At 44.2% G+C, this 19,498-nt stretch overlaps 2 protein-coding genes and 1 long non-coding RNA gene across 6 annotated transcripts; 2 read left to right on the forward strand and 1 right to left on the reverse strand.

Moving 5' to 3' along the window:
- Positions 1-2,552: 2,552 nt before the first annotated feature.
- LOC117808270 lies at positions 2,553-3,138 on the forward strand. The gene is made up of 2 exons (XR_004630203.1): positions 2,553-2,619; positions 2,696-3,138. It is a non-coding gene; the product is annotated as an uncharacterized LOC117808270 (long non-coding RNA).
- A 5,321-nt stretch (positions 3,139-8,459) lies between these two features.
- Positions 8,460-14,743, forward strand: sts (steroid sulfatase (microsomal), isozyme S). 2 transcript variants are annotated; one of them, XM_034677954.1, is made up of 11 exons: positions 8,489-8,575; positions 8,950-9,036; positions 9,931-10,117; positions 10,331-10,452; positions 10,727-10,849; positions 11,055-11,466; positions 11,866-12,002; positions 12,751-12,888; positions 13,256-13,415; positions 13,560-13,681; positions 13,829-14,743. In XM_034677954.1, coding segments are annotated over exons 2-11 (1,776 nt in total). In that variant the 5' UTR covers positions 8,489-8,575; positions 8,950-9,035; the 3' UTR covers positions 14,203-14,743. The 2 variants fall into 2 exon arrangements, with proteins under 2 accessions (XP_034533846.1, XP_034533845.1); XM_034677955.1 differs by lacking the exon at positions 8,950-9,036 and having other exon boundaries at positions 8,460-8,575.
- A 745-nt stretch (positions 14,744-15,488) lies between these two features.
- On the reverse strand, positions 15,489-18,637 carry pnpla4 (patatin-like phospholipase domain containing 4). 3 transcript variants are annotated; one of them, XM_034677956.1, is made up of 7 exons: positions 18,601-18,637; positions 17,317-17,505; positions 16,800-16,894; positions 16,490-16,625; positions 16,318-16,383; positions 16,089-16,241; positions 15,489-15,692 (listed from the first exon to the last, which is right to left on the reverse strand). In XM_034677956.1, exons 1-7 carry the CDS (start codon positions 18,619-18,621, stop codon positions 15,561-15,563), a joined length of 792 nt encoding a protein of 263 aa, XP_034533847.1. In that variant the 5' UTR covers positions 18,622-18,637; the 3' UTR covers positions 15,489-15,560. The 3 variants fall into 3 exon arrangements, with proteins under 3 accessions (XP_034533847.1, XP_034533848.1, XP_034533849.1); XM_034677957.1 differs by having other exon boundaries at positions 18,469-18,632; XM_034677958.1 differs by having other exon boundaries at positions 18,588-18,607.
- Positions 18,638-19,498: the final 861 nt, after the last annotated feature.

A 19,498-nucleotide genomic window follows, 5' to 3' on the forward strand; every position in this document is an offset into this window, starting at 1 on the left:
AGCTGTGTGCTAATCACCACTAATGATTCTACAAAGTCTCAACCCTCGTTCTCGTACCTCTCGTGGGGTCACCTACTCTGAAATCCTGCGTCTGATTTCCTACTCTGAGCTCCAGAGAGGCTGCAGATCCCGCTGGGGGTATTATTTCAAATATTGCACAACATCTCATGCATGGTGTGATCGTTCAGAAGTGCCCCCTCCTCGAACTCCAGAAATTGGCCTGTGTTGAGATGGAAAAACAGAATTGGATTTCTGATGTGTTTAGCATCAAAGGCGTCGCGTTTCCTCCTTGAAATAGAGCGTGTGAGATGTGCATTTCTAAAGGCACAGAGACCTGCTGAGCCCAGGGTCAGCGTGGAGGAGAAATGTTTCATGTCTATATATTATCAGGAAAGCATTCTTTGGTTTGGGATGCTGCAGATTTTTGGTATCTGAAGCATTCTGGGATTATGTGTGCGGACTAAAAGTCAATATCTGATATCCTACAATACGGTTGTGTTTGCAGGAATAGTTCCGTGCTCCACGCATCATGGTTTTATTATCTGACACACAGACATGTTATCCATGGTGCTTACATCCTCCCTCTGTCTTCATTCAGCAGCAGAGAGAGCAGATTATGGACAAGACTGGACAGACATATATATGACTGATTATGTCTGTATGCTTATTCTGATGATATACAGACTTGTTTAATTCAGTGTTCCTGCAGTTTGTGGTCACTGTATTGTCTTTTAGACTTTTGCACACTTTGCCTCTAAAATTGTGCCAAATGTACCTGTTCTAGTGGATTAAAAAGGCAGCTTTCACTTATGACAGACTAAACTGTATGTAGAAGGCAGGCAGTGGATTAAATATAACTTCTCCTGACTCTGAAAAAAGTCATACAGCGAGATAAAACAGAGGAGCTAAAACAGACTCACGAGTTAGCGTCCTCCCCATGACAGCTCTCCCATCAGTCCTTGTCAGATGATCCCCAGATCATACATAAATATTTATAAGTGGAGTTTTAATCCATTTCAGTGTGCGGCTGCAGTTTATGACGGCATATTTTTCATTTCTGTGTGTTCTGATTTAGAGGGGGAAAATTTAAGTACCATAAATAATCAATAAAACGACAACTTTCCGTCCTGCTGCTGTAAAACACTCTGACAGACGTGATTAACTCAGCTGTCAGCCATGAAGAAGAGACCCAGATCAGAAATGAGTCATCCTCCTGCAGTGAGCACACCGGCTTCATAATAAGACCCACGCTGATGTTTAATAGAAAGCAGAGGCGGTGAGCTGAAGGTAACACAATGACCTCTGTCCCCGCTTCTCTATATTTCTCCTCGGTGGAAACCAGCCTCATTATTTGCATGTCCTCCAGGTGACACCGAGGAGGAGGAGGAGGAGGGGGCAGGTTTTGTTGGACCGTGGCGTGAGTCCTTGGTCAGCGGAGAGAGACGCCGCGTGGATAACAACCTCGGATTCATTGATCTGTGAAGTTCTGCTCCCATAAATTCAGGCCAGTGTTGTTAAAGCCTTTTCATCAGATGACGGATATCGATTCAACGGGACAGAAAGCTCCACAGTCACCTAAGAGGGAGGGAGATAACTTTAAAACTGAGGAGCTCATTTCAAATGGTTTTATTCTCAGTGATTCCAGTCGTGATAATCTTTCCCTGCAGGAGAGAACGGGGTCACAAAGTAAACATCCTGATGCAGAAACAAAGATGAACACATTCCTGATATTTCACAGTATTAATAAGAGATGTAAGATTAAAGCTCCTCTTAGATCAACATCATCAGACACAGAGACCAAAGCAGTGCAGTTAAAGAAACGCTGACACTCCACTCTTCATTTCCCATCCTCCTCACCAGCTGCTTCCTCCACACTGGCTGAAGCATGAAGCAGATGGACTGTGAAAGTATCTGCTGGTGTGTGGAGAACATACAAAGAGAAGTGCAATCACATGCATGTACAAAACCAGCAAATAAAAACGGAGGAAACACACCACAGACGGGTGCAGTAATCCAGATCCAAACGATCAGCTTCTTTGAAGAAGAAGTGCTGTCTGGCAGTTTTTCCTAATGCTGATTTGTGTTCTGTGTCTGATCCAACACGGCTTCGGGTCCTGGGGGATCTAAAGAATCGCTCTCCAGCAGCGAGAAAGAAGAGCGAGGCCTCGCAAAAAAGAGACAGAGATCGATTCTTCTCAGGCTGATTTCAGAGCTGCTCTTTGAACACGCTCCAAAGTACAACCAGTTACAGGAGGAGTCAAGGCGTTTGTTCTCCACCATCAAACGTCCGGACCAGATGGATCTTGTGATAATTGTTAAAGAAAGGCAGATTAAAGCAGTCATTTACGGCCCTGTTATCAGGGCCTGAGTGTCACCTTATATCACTTTTAAAAAATCCTTAAATTCATTCATAAAAATACAGTTTCAGGTTGTTGTGGGAGCAGTGGTTCTAGTCTTGGTTTTTCACTGTTGGTCTTGAATGCAGCCTCTTGAAAGTAGGTCAACTCCTCCCCTGGTCCAGCCCCTCAATTAGCTGAACCATATATAAAGCACCTGTGGCAGCATGGTTGCCTTTTGGCCTTGTCTGCTTGCTGGTTGGCACATGTTCCTTGCACTAAGGTAGATTTTGAATCAAAGCTTGTTCCAATTCATTCTGCATTTACTTGTAACTAACAAAGTTTGATTTGTCTTAAAGGAGCCCCCTGTCTGCCTCTCTGCCTCAGGTGAACTGGTGTCAGGTTTGTTAGGGTTTGTCTTTATCAAATATTGTTCATTCATTGCTGAGATGTGGAGATATTTTAAAGGACCCAGCTTATCTCTTGTATTTAGTGTCTGGGCACTGGGACACAGTAGTTTGCACTTGTCTGTGATTACTGTGAGTTCACAAGTGGTGTGCAAGTTGCACTGCTGGAACACACCCTTTCATGTCAGGCTGCCTCCCCTCTGCTGGCACCCCTCACTTCCATTTTGCTTTTTTGAAATGACCTTTGATTGGAAGTGTCCTATCTGAACTGACTAATTTACCTCCTTACAGCAATAACTAACCATCCTCTCTTCCCAGATACTTCCAGTCTAAATAAAGAAACTTGCAATGTCTTTTGGAACCACGTCTCTGTCTCAATAAAGGTGTTGAACCTGTGTTGCCTTGGACTGATTTTGTGTTTCTTCACTTCCTGGGGTGAATTCCCCAGGTGACGTTGTTGGGTCAGTTAGATTGTTTCTAATTATGTCAACCCTTGGTACCCTTCCTTGCCACATGCTCATTTATTTCTGACGAAAAAGGAGCTCTGGATAAAGTTTATATAGCCTCCTTAAAGACAGGTTTTAATATTCAACTCAACCTAAAGGGTAAAACAAAGTGTCTGATCTAAAATCAAGCTTTCCAAGCTGATATCAAACAACATCAGTGAGGGTTTCCTCCACACAGGACACCTGTTGGGCTCACGTCTTATTACAAATGTGCAAACGCCTCTTCAGTTCACACCCTGATTGGAAACCTCAATACAGTTTCACATGAAGCATCACTCAGTGCACAGAGAGCTGTGTCAGTGTTCCTTCAAAATGTCCAGTGAAACACTTTTAAAAGCGTTGTGGGTATAATTTTGCAACATCAGGATAAAAGTTTTCTGTGCAGCAGAGTTGAGGGATGCTAACAGCTCATTTTAGTCCCAATAAAACACAAAACAAGAGCAGACTGCACAGAGCTGCAGAACTTTGCAGCAGTGTCTGGACTTGAGTATCATCAGGGTGACATGCTTTGTGAATTCGAGATGGAGCAGATATCGGGGTACATGATGCACAGCTCTTGGTGCATGTAGCATCCACATTAGGATCCAGATTTCAGTATGATGTGCATCAGAGACCACATAGACCCAGTTTGTGCTCTTATTGTGTGATGAGTCTGAGATAACCTCCATGATTTATAAACAAAGTGAGAACACATTCATGCAGAGTGAACATAAACCTGCTGTCACCTCTGTGTCTCTGCACAGGCCTCGCTGCCAACACACACCTGTCAGGCGTGAAGAGACAGCTGCCCCTCGTCCCCTGCACAGAGAGCTGACCCGGCGTCCTCCTGCAGGTCTGTGAATTAAAACCCGTCTGCTTCGTTCAGCTGCCTGTCTTCGTGGGTTTGATGCGTCACGGCGTTACACATTTCATCATCTCATGACTAAAACCATTCCCATCAAATGTGAGGCCGTGCCAGGACGTGTTATTGTTGCCTCTTAGTCACTGATGAACAGCTGACGGGCTCGCCCACACGCTGCTGATGGAGGATGATTAGGAGTTATTGATATTTCTGACACACATGACGTGTCCTCGCCGCTTAATGATCAGCTGCAGATTTTATTGGCAGGGCCTTAACTTGCCTCCAGGGACGGCTTTATTCAGAGTCTGTGGCGTCAGTGTGAACACTGACTCGTGGGCAGGAGGATGCAAAAGGTTGAGAGCTCCTTTACGAGACAAATATCTGGATTGTAGTCGGTGGAAAGTTGCAACTTTTACACAAACTAAGATACAAAATTGAAGATGTATTTAAAGATTTACTGCAGATATTAAAACACTAACACGCTGAGATATGCACCCTTTTCTCTCTTTTTAAATATCTTAGAGCATGCATGATAGAAATCACATGCTGGTTTATGAGTTTTAGCATCATATCTTCCTGCATCCAGCTCCATAAACTTGTATCAAGCATTGATTTTCCTCATTCCTTTCGTCAAACATTATGACCTCCATGCTACTTTGAATACTTTACATATTTCCCTCACGTGGTCTCTTCCCTCCCCGCCTCCATCTCTCCATCAGCAGCCATGGAAACAACATTGAGAATCTAAGTGTGTGAATTTATGAGCACACTGGAGGCTGTTTACTCCATATCCACAGTTCACAGTTTACAGTAAAGGTGTCGGGGCTGACACCTCATATCATTACATTTTAATGCACCACAGGTGTTACATAAATTCTCTTCACACCTTCTGTCAGATCACCTGAAGCCTCTGAGGTGCTGAGGGGTTAATGGCGTCCGTGTCAATAAGAAAAAAAGTGTTGTTGTGCGAGAAATCGATGCTGTTAGGATCATGGTTACACACCACATGAATTACTTACATGAAGCATGAAGCATGAAGCTGTGGCATGCAGCTGCAGACACTTCACACCCTCTCCACTCAGTGAAATAATGGAGTTATTTTTTTTCCTCCATTAGGTGTTAATATGCTCTGATCCTGTCCTCAGGCGGCGTGCTGCACACTGAACACGTCTACAAGTGCAGCTGAAGGAACTCCTCTCAGAGTGTTAGCATCCATTCACACGTCTGTGCACACAGGGCAGCGTGTGGGCGAGGGGAGGCTGAGATCATCAGACCTTTACTCCTTCTTTAAGAGACATCAGACCGATGATGCAGAAAAATGACACACTGGTGAGGTGTGAGATTCATTTTACATCTAGTTTAAGCTTCAGCGGTGCTGCGTGTGGACTGAAGAAACTCAGAGGAAAGAAATGTTTGACATACAACAGAAAAACAACAGGACTGTCGGCTCTGACTGAATTAAAACAATGTTTCTTAAGATTAAATGAATGTGAGTTTGAAATCTGAAGTTAAGGCGTTAGACTTTCATTTGAGGCTGTCAAGCTTCTCTTTGCAGGAAAAACTAGTTTGCATTCAAGTGCACAGAGATGGATGCAAAGGGAGAGGGAGATTGTACAGGACTAGATATTTCCTGTAACTGGATGCTGTTAAATAATCACTGTTTTTCAGGACAACTATTCCAGTGAAAGTTCACCATAGGCTTGAATACGTTCTATGCAAGGTACTTCTTTTATTTGCAGAGTTGAGGGATGGTACCTTCTGAAGTTGCTGGCTGGACTATAAACAAAAGCAATGTACAGAAAGTTGTGATAGCAACCTGCAGGCTACACCCACCTGTCATGGGATGATAGCTGATGGGGTCAGAGATTCAGAGATTCAGAGATTGGAGGGCAGCCATTGAGCTCTGAAAATGACCAAAAACCTTTACCACATGGAAGATTCAGGATTAGCATGGAAACACTCTCAGGCATGACAGTTTTGAGTTTGAATTATTGCTGCTGCGTCATTCTCACCATCCTCAACTCTTGTATAAATAACAATCACTGAGGAGCGATGACTGCATCACTTTCTTCTGCAAACATCTGCGTTGCCGATCATAAATCTGACTCTGCCCGCTCACATCCAGCTGACGTCTCCGAGTTTAAAAATGTCCCCCGGCTGCAGAGGAAGTGATGCTCTTCAGGATTTCCACTTCCACTGTGGAGCTCGGGGTTGCTCAGAGAAAATTGAGAGCAGACTCTTTGCTCGCATCAGAGTTGGACGTGGAGTGGAGCCTCTAAATGAACACTCCTAACCTCTGCACGTTCTCTGCACAGCCAAATCAAATCAACATGTGCAGCCGGTCAGAATGCCAGAGCTGAACATCCATCTCATTACAGCAACTGTGGCTGCTGCTCTGCCAGCCACAAATACACGCAGATTCAAAAGTGAATTAATGCAAATAGAAGCACAATCAGAGAAAAACAAACAAAGGTTCTTTAATTTGTACCCTAAATAAAGACATTCTCAGCTGTATCAGATCTTCTCTCTGTGATGAAGTTCCTCCTGTCAGACTGGATTCCTCTCCCTTCTGCAGAGCTGTATCGACTCATGCACGTTTGAGCTGTCACATGCACGCTCTGTCCTAATTCTGTTGTCAGGGGTGGGAATGTGCGAGCGCTCCCAAACTGCTGCAGGCTGCAAACGCCTTTCAAAGCTGTGACCTGGAGTGTGTGTGTGAAAGAGAAGATAGTCACACTGCAGCCTGCCCTGGAAAAAAAAGGAAAAATAGGGCTTCTCCTGCTTCTGTATATCATTTCTAGAAACATACAGTTTATATCAGAGCTGGAGCTGGAGTGTTGCCTTATGATAACATTTGGATTTTATTGAGTGTTTGATTTTGCCGTGAGGGGAATCAAAGCCATCAGCCATCTGCTGCCGTTCACTGTTACAAAAATAAAAATCCATGCATCACGTTTGCTGCCTCGTCTCCTGCAGCTCGAGTGAGGGAGAATTTAATTTCTGCTGTGTTGTTAACCTTTGACCTCTCTGGACAGAGGACACACTTAGTAGATGTTTTGGGTGTTGTTGGATTAAAATCTGCATCTCTGTGATTCTAAAATGCTCATCAGAGGTGGAGTATAAGATTTATTAGACATCAGATGGATATTTATGTCTTCTTTAAAGAGACATGATGTATTTTCATAACTTTTGTATCCAGTCACTCATGCATTATTGATTTCATTCACAGAAACAGCTCTGATTAAAGTGTTTGCAGGATGAAGATCAGAGACTGAATTTAAATATTTTGCAGGTTAGACTGTGTGCAGGAGTTTGCATCTCACTCCTCTTTTTATGTGTGCAGAGACATGAAGGTGACAGCAGCAGGTTTCTGTGTAGTCTGCATGAACTGGTTTATTCTGCAGATTACATTTAATGTATTTACCACTATTTGATAATCTGATAAATCTTCCCTGGATGTTTGCGTTTCTTCCAGGCGACCAGACTGAACACTACCCGAGTGTTTCCCTCCTGACCGGTCACTGAGTCTGCAGCCCTTTAAAGCCCTCTGGGATTAACATAACAACACTGCTCCCTGCTGGTCACACTGCAGCACCCTCACACTTACCCCTCAGAGGAGAGCAAGCAGGAGAATCAAACCTTTACTCTGAACTTTCAGATTCTGTAATGTTGGACTGAAACAACAGATGCCAGTGTTTCTCCACAGCTCCTCTGCTCTTTGGACTCATCAGCTGTAGGATTAAAGGAGCTAAAAGGGGTCTGAATATGAGGAACATCAGCGTTTCTGCAGGATGAGAACATGTTGGTGTGACATGCATTGATTAGAGGTCATACCTTTGTAGGCCATTGCACTTTGCATGTGTTATGTAACTGATGCAGGTATTTTATACCTTTAATGTGAACACTTGAGGTAAATAAGTGTGCAGCAGCTCTGAAAGCAACATTATCAAGATGTGCAAACACAACCCAGCCTGCTGTAATGATGTGTAAGAGATAAAATGTGAATAAAAGCAACAATGAATGAGATATATAATGCAATGTGACATTTTTATTTTGAGCTTTATGTTCTTTATTGATCAGAGGATGCAAAATGTTGCAGCTTTCAAAGGATGGAGCGATGGGTGTAAAAGAAACTGAGCCTGCAGTGTGTCATTATTTTATTTATGCAACTTAGCAAATAAACAATAACAAATGCAATAACATTCAAGTGGAAATAATCAGAATCAGGGATACTTCATTTGTACCAGCTGTTATGTTTCTCTTTTGCAGAATTAAACAGTAAGAACAGGTAGTAGCTTTTTATTCTGTAGATATTCTCCTGAAGAAGTTTCTGAACTTCTGTTTTGAAACTCTAAACAGGAAGTGCTCCTCCGCCTGTCTCCTCTAACTTGACTGTAAAAGCTCAAAGTCGAAGTATCTCGAGATTCTCGTCCTGCAGGTTGACAGTCCCGGAACTTGTCGTGCAGGTGAAGAGCAGGGGTGGAGGTAAGTGTTGAGCACACCTGACGCACTATAGAGACATGTTACTGTTTTAAAACACAGGATCCTGCAGTGAGAGGAAGAGGAAGAGGAGACAAAGATGTGTTGTGATGATGTATGTCACAGCTGCACTGACAGGTCAGCTGATCACTCACTGAGAGGTGTTGTAAACAAACAGGTGCAGCTGTGTGACTCTTAAAGTTCAGGTTATGTTGCAGGAAACCCTCACCTGCAGGATGAAGATGATTAACTGATGCAAAATTAACTCTAATGCAAATATGATCTCTACTGTATCTTAAAAACATTAAAGTAAACACTTTAATGTTTATAATCCTGTTCAGTTTTTACTGTAACTTACTTTAAACTTCACTTTTTTATAGTCCCATTAAAAGCTGAAAAACTGGAGCTTCTGCAGTGTTCACATTCTGGACCCTGATCCTGTTTTCCTGTGTGGCAGACAGAATTAAGTGAGGCTGCTTCACTTGTTTGCTATACGCTGATTTCTTTTGCACGCACACCTCTGCATGATGTTTGCATCCAGACTGAATTAAAGCTCCCACTCATCCTTGTAACCTATATAACAGAGTGCACTGACCTTTACTGGCTGCTCTCTTATCTCTCTGTGTGTGTGTATCTCCTACACTATAACTGCCTAATTATCGATATCGTCTGATATGAAAAATCCCTGCACGATAACATCTCTTTCAATATCGTCCAGCTCTACACTCAAAGCTTATGTTGCACAGTTGACACTGATGAGGCTGCCTGCAGTGTCTGCAGACATTATCTGTTAATTCTTAATATCAAAATGTCATTAATCAACCTAATTTATCAGCCTATCAATTAACCAGTCCATCTCTAGAGGACACATCAACATAACACTAGATTTAATGTGTCATTCTACATGTTGCACTTTGATATTTTACACTTTCACATCCTTATATCACTATTTTTTATCAGGATACACAGCAGTATGTCTCGTGATATATTTATCCCCCTTTCTGAGCCTTTCAGAGAACTGAGAGCTTGATAATTTGCATGCTTTCTGCAGTTCTGACCATGTGCAGGACGTTCTGTTCTCTGTATACAGTTTATATGATTGCATGATGACCTGGTGAAGTGTTTATCGTGTCCAAAGTGCAGAAACGGCTCTTCTTTCTGTAGCACTCCTCATGTTTGAAACACAGGCTGTATAAATCAGGTTTAAACTCACTTTTTAAAAACACATTATGAGAAACTCCTAACTCCACTCTTGCATCATGATCCGCCCACTCCTTCTCTCCGTCTCTCTGCTGTAAGAGCTGAACTACCCGTGGGTGTTTCTACGACTGCATGAACATGTGCTGTGATTTCTCCTCCAGTGTTTTTCTGCTCTGGCAACATGAAGCCAACACGTTCTCAGTCCTCCCTGCTCTGTCTTCTTCTGCTGCTGCTCCTGGAGGCGAGCCAGGCGTCTCCTCAGGAGAGCAGGAGGCCGAACTTTGTCCTGATGATGGTGGACGACCTCGGGATTGGAGACCTCGGCTGCTACGGCAATAAAACCCTGAGGTATAAGAATAGGTCACTGTTTGTTTCTGTTTTATAAAATGCATGTTTTAATCATTAAAGTGAAGTGTAGAACTTTAAACCGCCTGACTCCAGCTCATCACGTGTATCTGAGTTTCTCTCCCAGCACTGAAAGAAAAGGGCTTTATAAAGCGGTACATTTGTCCGTCCGAGTATTGACCCTTTCCTCTGACGCTTGATGAATTGTGATTGCAGGACCCCCAATATTGACCAGCTGGCGGAGGGAGGGGTGAAGCTGACTCATCACATCGCTGCAGCCAGCCTCTGCAGCCCCAGCAGGGCCGCATTCCTCACCGGACGATACCCGATACGATCAGGCCAGTCCGGCAGAAAAAACCTTCACTGACTGACACAGAGCTTAATGTCGGTCTGCAGGCGGACAACACCGCTGTTAAACACTGTCACGTTAAACAGATCTGAACCCTCCGCCCAGCAGAGAGCTCATTTATCCACACACTGAATTATTCAACCCACCATGAGCTCACAGAGCTGCAAAGAAACAGATTATTACACATGCATTTTTTGTTGCCACATTGATTTCAGATAAAGAGAGAGAGAGAGAGCTCTGGAGTAACTTTTCCTCTCTTACAGGAATTTATGGAAGCGGGAGAAACTTAGTCTTCATCCTGAACGCAGCACCTGGAGGTCTGCCCGGCACGGAGGTCACCTTTGCAAAGATTGCACAGCAGCAGGGCTACGAGACGGCTCTCATAGGTACGCTGATGATGTCTCAGGTGTTTTCGAACATGGTGTTATGAAAGATATCTGCAGGATCAAGGGTGTGTTGATGGATCTGTGGTGCCTGGCTCCTTGTCTTGTTCTCTCTCTTTCTACCTGCAGTAGTTTGAGATGTTTCCCTTCACACTCTCTTCATCTTTCTTGTGTCTGTCTGATTGAAATCTCCTCTTCCTCTTTGCAGGAAAATGGCACCTCGGTCTGAACTGCCACAGCAGCGACGATCACTGCCACCATCCCAACGCTCACGGCTTCAACTACTTCTTCGGCATCCCTCTCACCAACCTGCGGGACTGCCAGGCGGGTCACAGCACCGTGTTCCAGATCCAGAAGTATCTCCCCTTCAGGACGCTGGGTGTTGTCCTCCTCACTGCAGCTTTACTCCATCTCTGCGGCCTCGTCTCCATCCGCAGACGCCTCATCCTGGGTCTGCTGTCTCTGCTGGTCGCGGCTGCGGGACTGTTTGTAGGATTCGTCACGTTGTTCCCGTACTTCAACTGTATTCTGATGAGAGACCACAGAGTCGTGGAGCAGCCGTACGTATCTGAGAACCTGACGCAGAGGATGACGAAGGAGGCGGTGGACTTCATGGAGAGGTAGGTGTTCTGGATGAATCAGGTCTTCTTTGGTCCCATGAAAACAATATGAGGAGGCTGGGTCAGATTGATCTTAATGAATACACCATTCATGGTTTTTGCAATAAAAACTCCAGAACATAGATGTAACACATGGAGAAACCGTGCAGCCTGCAGCTGAACTCAGGCCTCAGTCAAGCTGGAGCAACACTTTCATGACCTTTCTGACCTTTATGCATGGTATTCCTCATACTGTTACATAAGAAAACCCCAGAACTTGCAGGAATCAGTATATTTAGAGTTGCAGATTTCAGAGAAATTAAGCACATGAAAGTTCTGCAAGAAATGTTGTCACAACAAGCCAAACATTCATGACACTTGTCTGATTCACTGATAATGAATGTGTTTCTGTGTCTGCAGGAACTCAGAGAAGCCCTTCCTGCTGTTCTTCTCCTTCATCCAGGTGCACACGGCCATGTTCGCCTCTGCACGGTTCCGAGGAAGCAGCCAACACGGCATCTATGGAGATGCGGTGCATGAGGTGGACTGGAGCGTAGGTGAGTCACATGCTGCATGCTTTACTGTAAAGTATTACCCAGCTTTTGTATGATACCTGATTCTGATTGATTGAGAAGTTTCTGACTAGTCCTTTAATGCTCCTCTCAGGAGCCACAGACTTATATTTCTGTTCCATGAAATGTCTGATGATGATGAAGAAAGAGCCGCAGGATGATTTTATAATAATGTCACAGAAATTATTTTTCTGTAAGCTCCTGTAATAACATCAGCTGGTCCTTCATTATGATGATGATGATGAGGTTTGTTGAAATCATGTGAAATAGGACTCTCTCTCTCGGTCTCTGTCTCTCTGTAATCTGAAGGACGTCATGCACACATCCAGCAGCCACATTGGGCTGAACGTTGGGGGTTATTTTGTTAATGAAGGTGTAATTACTCTCATTATTTCAGCTGGAGGAGCGTTGTGAGAGCTCACAGGAGGAGGTAGATAATTGCGTCGCATTTTGTTCCCTGAATGTTTTTTCTTTTTAATGCAGTGGCTCGTTAGTTTTCACCGCAGACGCCGTTCACAGCTGCAGAGAGTGAAGAGAACATTTCACTGACCTGTGTGAGGGAGAAGTTCAGGTGTGACATGCTTACATCAGATGACACATGCATGTGTGGAGAGCTGTGTGCTGCAGAGAGAAGACTTACTGCTCTGTCTGAGATTCTGAAGTTCAGCGCGGTGGTTTAAACACCGATGTTTAGGATGCTTTAGGATGACATGAACTGTGTTTGTGTGTTCAGGTGAGATCATGCAGACTCTGGACAGACTCGGTCTGAGGGAGCACACTCTGCTGTACCTGACCTCAGATCAGGGCGCTCACCTGGAGGAGATCTCAGCAGGAGGGGAGGTGCACCGAGGCTGGAACGGGATTTACAAAGGTAACCTTGAAGTTCTGCAGCTTTAGACTCAGATGTGCTAAACTTAGTGTGATAGGCGCTCCTGATAATGGATGCACAAAGGATGGTAGTAATCTGTTCGACTCATAGTGAACTGGTTCCTTCTCCGTATGAGTCTGTCTCAGACGTGGACCGGCGCTGTGAACCCGCTGTAGTCTCAGTTCAGATCTGAATCAAAGAGCAGAGAGAGTTTTGTAAAGCTGGCAGCGTCTCCTCGCTCTTTTATCTCTACCAGTGGTCCCCCGTCTGAAACCTCCAGTTGTTCCTTTAGAGGAGAAGCCGGTGCTGCTCCGAGACCAGACATGCTGAGAAGCTTTCATGACTCTGCTCTCTTCTTTCCTTTGAGCAGCGGGGAAGTCCACAAACTGGGAGGGAGGGATCCGGGTCCCGGGGATCCTGCGATGGCCGGGGATGCTCCCAGCTGGCAGAGAGGTGGACGAGCCCACCAGCAACATGGACCTGTTCCCGACGGTGGTGCGGCTGAGCGGAGCATCGGCTCCGGAAGACAGGTGAGGAAATCTGGGTCAGGATTTAAAGAGACTCTCTAAGCTCACAGCGAGGCAGAAGAGGGGGTGTGTGGGGTGATCTAGAGGCTTTGATCAGCAGCTGTTTTTCAGAGGAGCTGGATGTGTTTCCTGTCCTCTTCTTTGCAGAGACATTGACGGTCATGACCTCATGGATCTACTTCAGGGGAGAGCTGAGAGGTCAAAGCATGAGTTTCTGTTCCATTACTGCAGCAGCAGCCTGAACGCTGTCAGATGGCATCCACCGAACAGTGAGTCCAAACAAAGGCCTCATTGATCTGCATTTTAAACCCTGGGTCCTGTCTCTATGTGTTCTCACATGTATCATCTAGCTTTACTCGTTTGAGGTCTTATCTGATTGCAAAGCTCTGTTACTTGTCTTTGAAATGGTCTTCCAGGTACCTCGGTGTGGAAAGCGTTTTACTTCACGCCAAACTTCTACCCAGAGAACGAAACCTCCTGCTCCCACACTCACATCTGCTTCTGCGGACCGGGCTACGTGACCTACCACGATCCTCCTCTGCTCTTCGACCTCTCCAGAGACCCCTCAGAGACCACGCCACTGACTCCAGACACCGAGCCCGCCTTCAGCTCCGTACTGGCCGTGATGAACGAGGCCGCGGAGGCGCATCAGAGGTCAGTGACGCCCGGGGAGAGTCAGCTGACCGTGGGGGGCGTGGTGTGGAGGCCGTGGATGCAGCCCTGCTGCTCCACCTTCTCTCAGCTCTGTCAGTGTCAGCAAGACGAGCAGGACGAGAAGACTCGGTGGTAAAACCTCCTCATGTGACTGTGAATAATGACCGTAGTTAAGTGTTCCAGGTTTCCAGACTCACGGCTGAATTTTCCAACAAGACGACAAGTCGTAAACAGGAGCGGTGAATCTCTGGCCCCTGAGTGGAAGCAGTAACTGAAGGGAAGCCTTAACAAAGCCTCGTTAGCAGAAGCAGCAGGTGGGATTACATTAGAGCAGCAGGGAGCGCTGCAGGAGACATCTGTGTGTGTTTGTGGTTCACATCAGGAGTCTGTTTCAGGTGTTTATGTGTAAATTATGTTTTGATGTCATGTGATCACTGTGGTGTACTCAGGTGGGTGCTATCATGCCCTCTTGGATTCCACTGTAGTGGGTGAAACATTGAAATGGCCTTCTTGGGCGACCTTTCAGAGGTAAATGCATGAAAAGTGTCCTCTAGATGCCCCACACAAAAAAGTCCCCTCTGAAGGCCCCTTTCTGGTTTTCACCCATGCCCCTCAAACAGCCTGAGTACGCCACTGTGTGATTAGAATACCTGAGATTAAAAACACTCCTCACCTTCTGTCGCTTCATCTCTCTTTATTTTAACAGCAGAAGAAAAAGACAAGAGGGGGGAATAAGTGAGTTTCATGTTTCTTCTTTCTGACTTTGCACGGACACGTTTGGGAGTTTGGGAGTTGCACCCTGCACCGTTTCCTCTTGAAGAAGTAAAGATTTCCCATCCTGAACTCTTCCTGCAGGAGTAAAGGTCTTCCTAACACCCTGCCCGTGTGTGGATAGACAATGTAATCAATTACCCTCCTCTCAGCAGCGGCTCTCTCTGTCTCCTCCAACATGCAAGCGTCCTGAGGGAGGAGCTGCTCTCACACAACCAGCTGATGGAGAACCTGCTCACGTCTCCATGCTGCAGGGAATCAAACAGAAACCCAGCGGCACAGAAAGCCTGAGGAAACGTCCGGCACTTCAAAGACGCCGCTCCATCCTGCAGTCCTGAGGGAGAGCGCAGCATGCATGACGGCGGCGGCGTGGACGTGCTGTGAAGCGTCCGATACTTCCTCCTTTTCTCTCTCACGCTGCCTCCAGCTCGGGGAAATTAAAAGCCTCCTTTAGAAAATTGATGAGGAGTCCACGTTCTCACGAGCGCTCTTCATCATGTTCTGTGTGATCACACTGGAGCTCACACTCTTTCATGCTCGGCACTATAAATAAAACCGAGGTGTTGATGCGGGAGGGAAAAGATCCAAACAGGCAACGTAGGTGAAGCTGCAGCCGCGTGTTTGAAGAACATCACAGCGTGGAAACACTTGCAGGATGTTTCATGCAGTTTATTGAGAAAGACAGAAAATAAACACAGTTACAATCAGTCCTCTTCCTCCTCGTCAGCTCATCCAGGACTCTCTCTTCAGGAACCGCACAGCGTCACTGAATCCTTCCTCATAGAACGACTTCATGCCCCTGCTGGATGGAGGGAACAGGGCCTGGTTCAGACGCTTGATGTTCTCCATGGAGAACTGAGATAAAGGAGAGAACAGGACGTTTAGTTCAAGTCTTTGACCTGATCTAGAACAGAAATCATCTGAAGCTGCTCAAAGGATCAGACTGAATTTATTATGAGAGAGGAGGAAGAGCCGACATGTCTGCAGGATTATTTCCTGTAATGTCAGGATCTGTTATCTGTAGGATCCACAAAGGTATCTGCAGGTGGTTAAAGATGGAGACTACAAAGACAGAACTGGAGAAATCAGGGACAGATTGAATCAGACGTCACTTTGAGACATTTAAAGGAGGAATCTGCAACTTTGTATCGTCTTGAGATAGCGTTTGTTGTGATTTGGCGCGATACAAATAAAGGTTGATTGATAGATAAAAACAAACATGAAGCTAAAATAAAATGATCCAGTATCTACCATGACATTCATGTTGGCCAGCTTGAGCTGGGTGTTGAAGCGCCCCATGTGGACCGGACACACGTCCTGCAGTCCAGTGAAGGGAGACACGGTGATGGTTCGTCCGACGGGCAGGATGGGCAGACTGTCAGTGAATCCTCCGTCGATCCATTTCTGGAATGAAATGAGAGTCAGAATGTCTTCATGATGTTTAAATCAGGAGTGATTCAAAGATGTAGTGTCCCCTCACCTGTCCTCTGAAGTCCACCGGTTTGAGTCCAGCATAGACGGGGACAAAGCTGCTGGCCAGGAGAGCCTGCAGGAGGTCAAAGAAAGGGGACACTTGAACTTACTCAGTCCAGTTGTTATGATGGAGCTTTAAACTCAGAGCATCTGTGTTCTCTTCAGGAGGTGGTGTGTACCTGTATGAGCTCCTCTCTGGAGGTGAAGCGAGACACCACAAGGTTCTTCCCGCTCTTCGAGTGAGTGATGGAGACGTGGAGGCGCTCTGAAGCCAGGCTGTGAGCGTCAGCGGGCAGAATCTCCTCCATCCCCTCCCTGGAGACGACACACACACATGCTCGTCTGTCAGGTATCCCCTCAGGGCGTCATAAACACACTGCTCTTTATATGGAGGAGTAATTATGACTCAATCGGTTCAACGTACACAGAAGCAGCGACGCATGCTGATGGAGGTCACAATGTCAGATAACTCTGGTGTTAAAAACTCACCGCAGAGTGAGCATGAAGTTGAATCCCGGCGTGACGGCTCCAAACCTCTGTCGTCTCACGCTGGCTGCAAACCTGTAGGTGAAGTCTTCACAGTCCTGCAAGAGAAGAGACAGCTTAGTACACCTCCTTTTTAAGGAAACACCTCTCCCCTGATCTGTCTTTATCTCACATTTAAATGTAGTTAGCCGTGCTCCACTCCCAGTTTGTGATCTTTGGATGTTACTTCATGCATCTTTAAGAAGCAGTAGGCGTTTAAATATTAAGAGGATAGACTGATTTCTTCTTTGGATGTCTAATCTTTGATGCTGAGCATCTGAGAGGAGCACTTCACCCTGACAGAGTCTTTCATTTAACACTCCACATGTGTAAAAAACTGTCAGAGTCACTGAGGAGGAATGAGAGTGATGACAGTGACGCTGTTTTTCTACATACTCCTATAAAATCTGCTCCTGTTGTCCGCTGAGACCACCCTGACCACGAGTCTCCCAAACTGAGAGATGAATAAAGAAATGTCTACCTCTAACTTGTCAGGAGCTGTAATCATCACAGCTGCCACCAGAGCCCCGGCTGAGGCCCCCGCACAGGCCCTGAGTGACTCGACTAGTCGGTCCCCGTGTCGGAGGAAGGCCCTGACTGCACCCAGGTGGTAGATCCCCAAGAAACCACACGCAGCGAAGGAGAGGTTCAGGACTGCCATCGCAGAGACCTGCACAGGAAGGACACCACGCTGTAGTCAGGTGTGATCATTTCACTGTTTGGTTTAAGTTTTATTTGAACATTATATTCTAAAAGAAGCAAATATGTGTGATCTATTAGTTTAAATCAAGTGTTAGAGAACTGATGCAGAATCACAAAACATGATCTCACATTACTCGTGTGTTTTGATGTTTCCTGACATCTTATATATCTAAAATGATGCTGATATGACCGTTATATTCTGCCTTTTTTTGCGTGGAGCACATCTTTTACGTATTTGATGTTTTATAATCTACTTTGAGATGCATTAATTTAGATTCAGACAGCTTTATTTATCATAGGAAAGACATTTTACTACATGAATTCATTTTTAGTATCATAAAAAAGATCATAAACATGTCAGACAAGACGGGAACAACAGATGTGCTGTGAGGAGCTTTTAATTCATATTTAATAACATAACACAAAAAATAAATGAATTAATAATTTAAAAAATACTTAATAAATACAGGTATACAAATATATATTGTAATGATTATTATAGACTATAATCAGGGCCATAATATTGATAATGATGATTATATGTGACATCAATCCACATGTAAATGGATTAATCAGCTCCTTTAGTGTTACATTAAGTGCTATGTTAATACAGCAGTTTTTTTGGTTGTATCCAGACTTTTTAAAATATTATTATAATAAAAAATCTGAGTCTCAAGGTAAGATTAGTATCAGTTTGCCTGATTTCATCCTGAATAAGGTTAGAAACACACATAAACAGAGTTATTACATGTTTATTAGTGATGACAATGTAATACATGCTTCAGTTCTTATCAATGTTTATGACTGATTCACTTCTGATTTCATAGATTAGTAAATAAAGATTAGTTTGCTGTATGAATGACACTTCACACAGACTCACAGCTAGCTGCTAACACTCCTTTGCTCATGCTAACAGAATAAGAGCACATACCGGGTTCACAGTCTCATTAAACAGCGTTAATACATCTTAAATGTTTAATTTAAGGGTATGAAGGTAGAATAAGTCCAATCAGATCCACACAGGTAGTGGGAGAGAGTTAGATAACCTACAAAACTACACTACCGGGTTATTACACTGTAGCATGGAAGCAGACCGGAAGCTGCAGGATGTAAACAAAGGCAGTTCCGCTCTGGACTTTCAAAGTAAAATTTCCGCCTCTGTTTGTTTTTGTAACAAAGCCTTTATTAAACGAAATACTTTATTTATTTTAATATTAATACTATTATAAACTACAATTATTACTAATAAAAAAATATATCTAATAATTAAACTATATTAATTTCATAAAACTGCTGTCTATGGGATAAATCCAAATAATACATATATAAAAAAATTATAATTAAAAAATAAATAAGATAATAATAATAAAATTAGCCATAATTAAAATAGAAACAAAATAACAAATATTTTTAATTAAAAAGTCAATATAAATAATAGAAAATGCTGGTACATGGACTTTATCTTAAAATTGTTGCGTATTCTTTCTATGTCCTTATTTTTCTTGTATTTTTTTATGTGTACAGTTTGACCTACTTACACCACAGCAGAGTCATATGATGATAACTCGTATCTCCAGACTTTCAAAAGCTGAATTCATAGTCTAAGGTTCAACCTACCTCATTAGAGGGTAATGTCGGCGTCGCATGCTGTGGTCTCGCCTGGTTTATAGTTTTCTAGATCGCAAGAGAATTGTGAGAGAACAAATCTGATTATGTGTAAGTCGATGACAATAGTCCTAGCTGATTTATTCCTGTAGTAAACATTTCCCTGATGAGTTCATAGTCTCAATCTCTAGTTTAAGTCTTCTCAAAACAGCATGATGTTCATTTAGTAAATCATGTTCCCATTTAGAGTCACAGAGAGCAGGAAGAGGGGAGGAGTCAAACAGGGGACATTTATTTATGCAGACTAAACACCTTGTTCAGTTTGAAACTGCATGAAAACCACAGAAACAAGGAGC

This window comes from Notolabrus celidotus, chromosome 24 (genome assembly GCF_009762535.1).
Source record: "Notolabrus celidotus isolate fNotCel1 chromosome 24, fNotCel1.pri, whole genome shotgun sequence".
Lineage (NCBI taxonomy): Eukaryota > Metazoa > Chordata > Actinopteri > Labriformes > Labridae > Notolabrus > Notolabrus celidotus.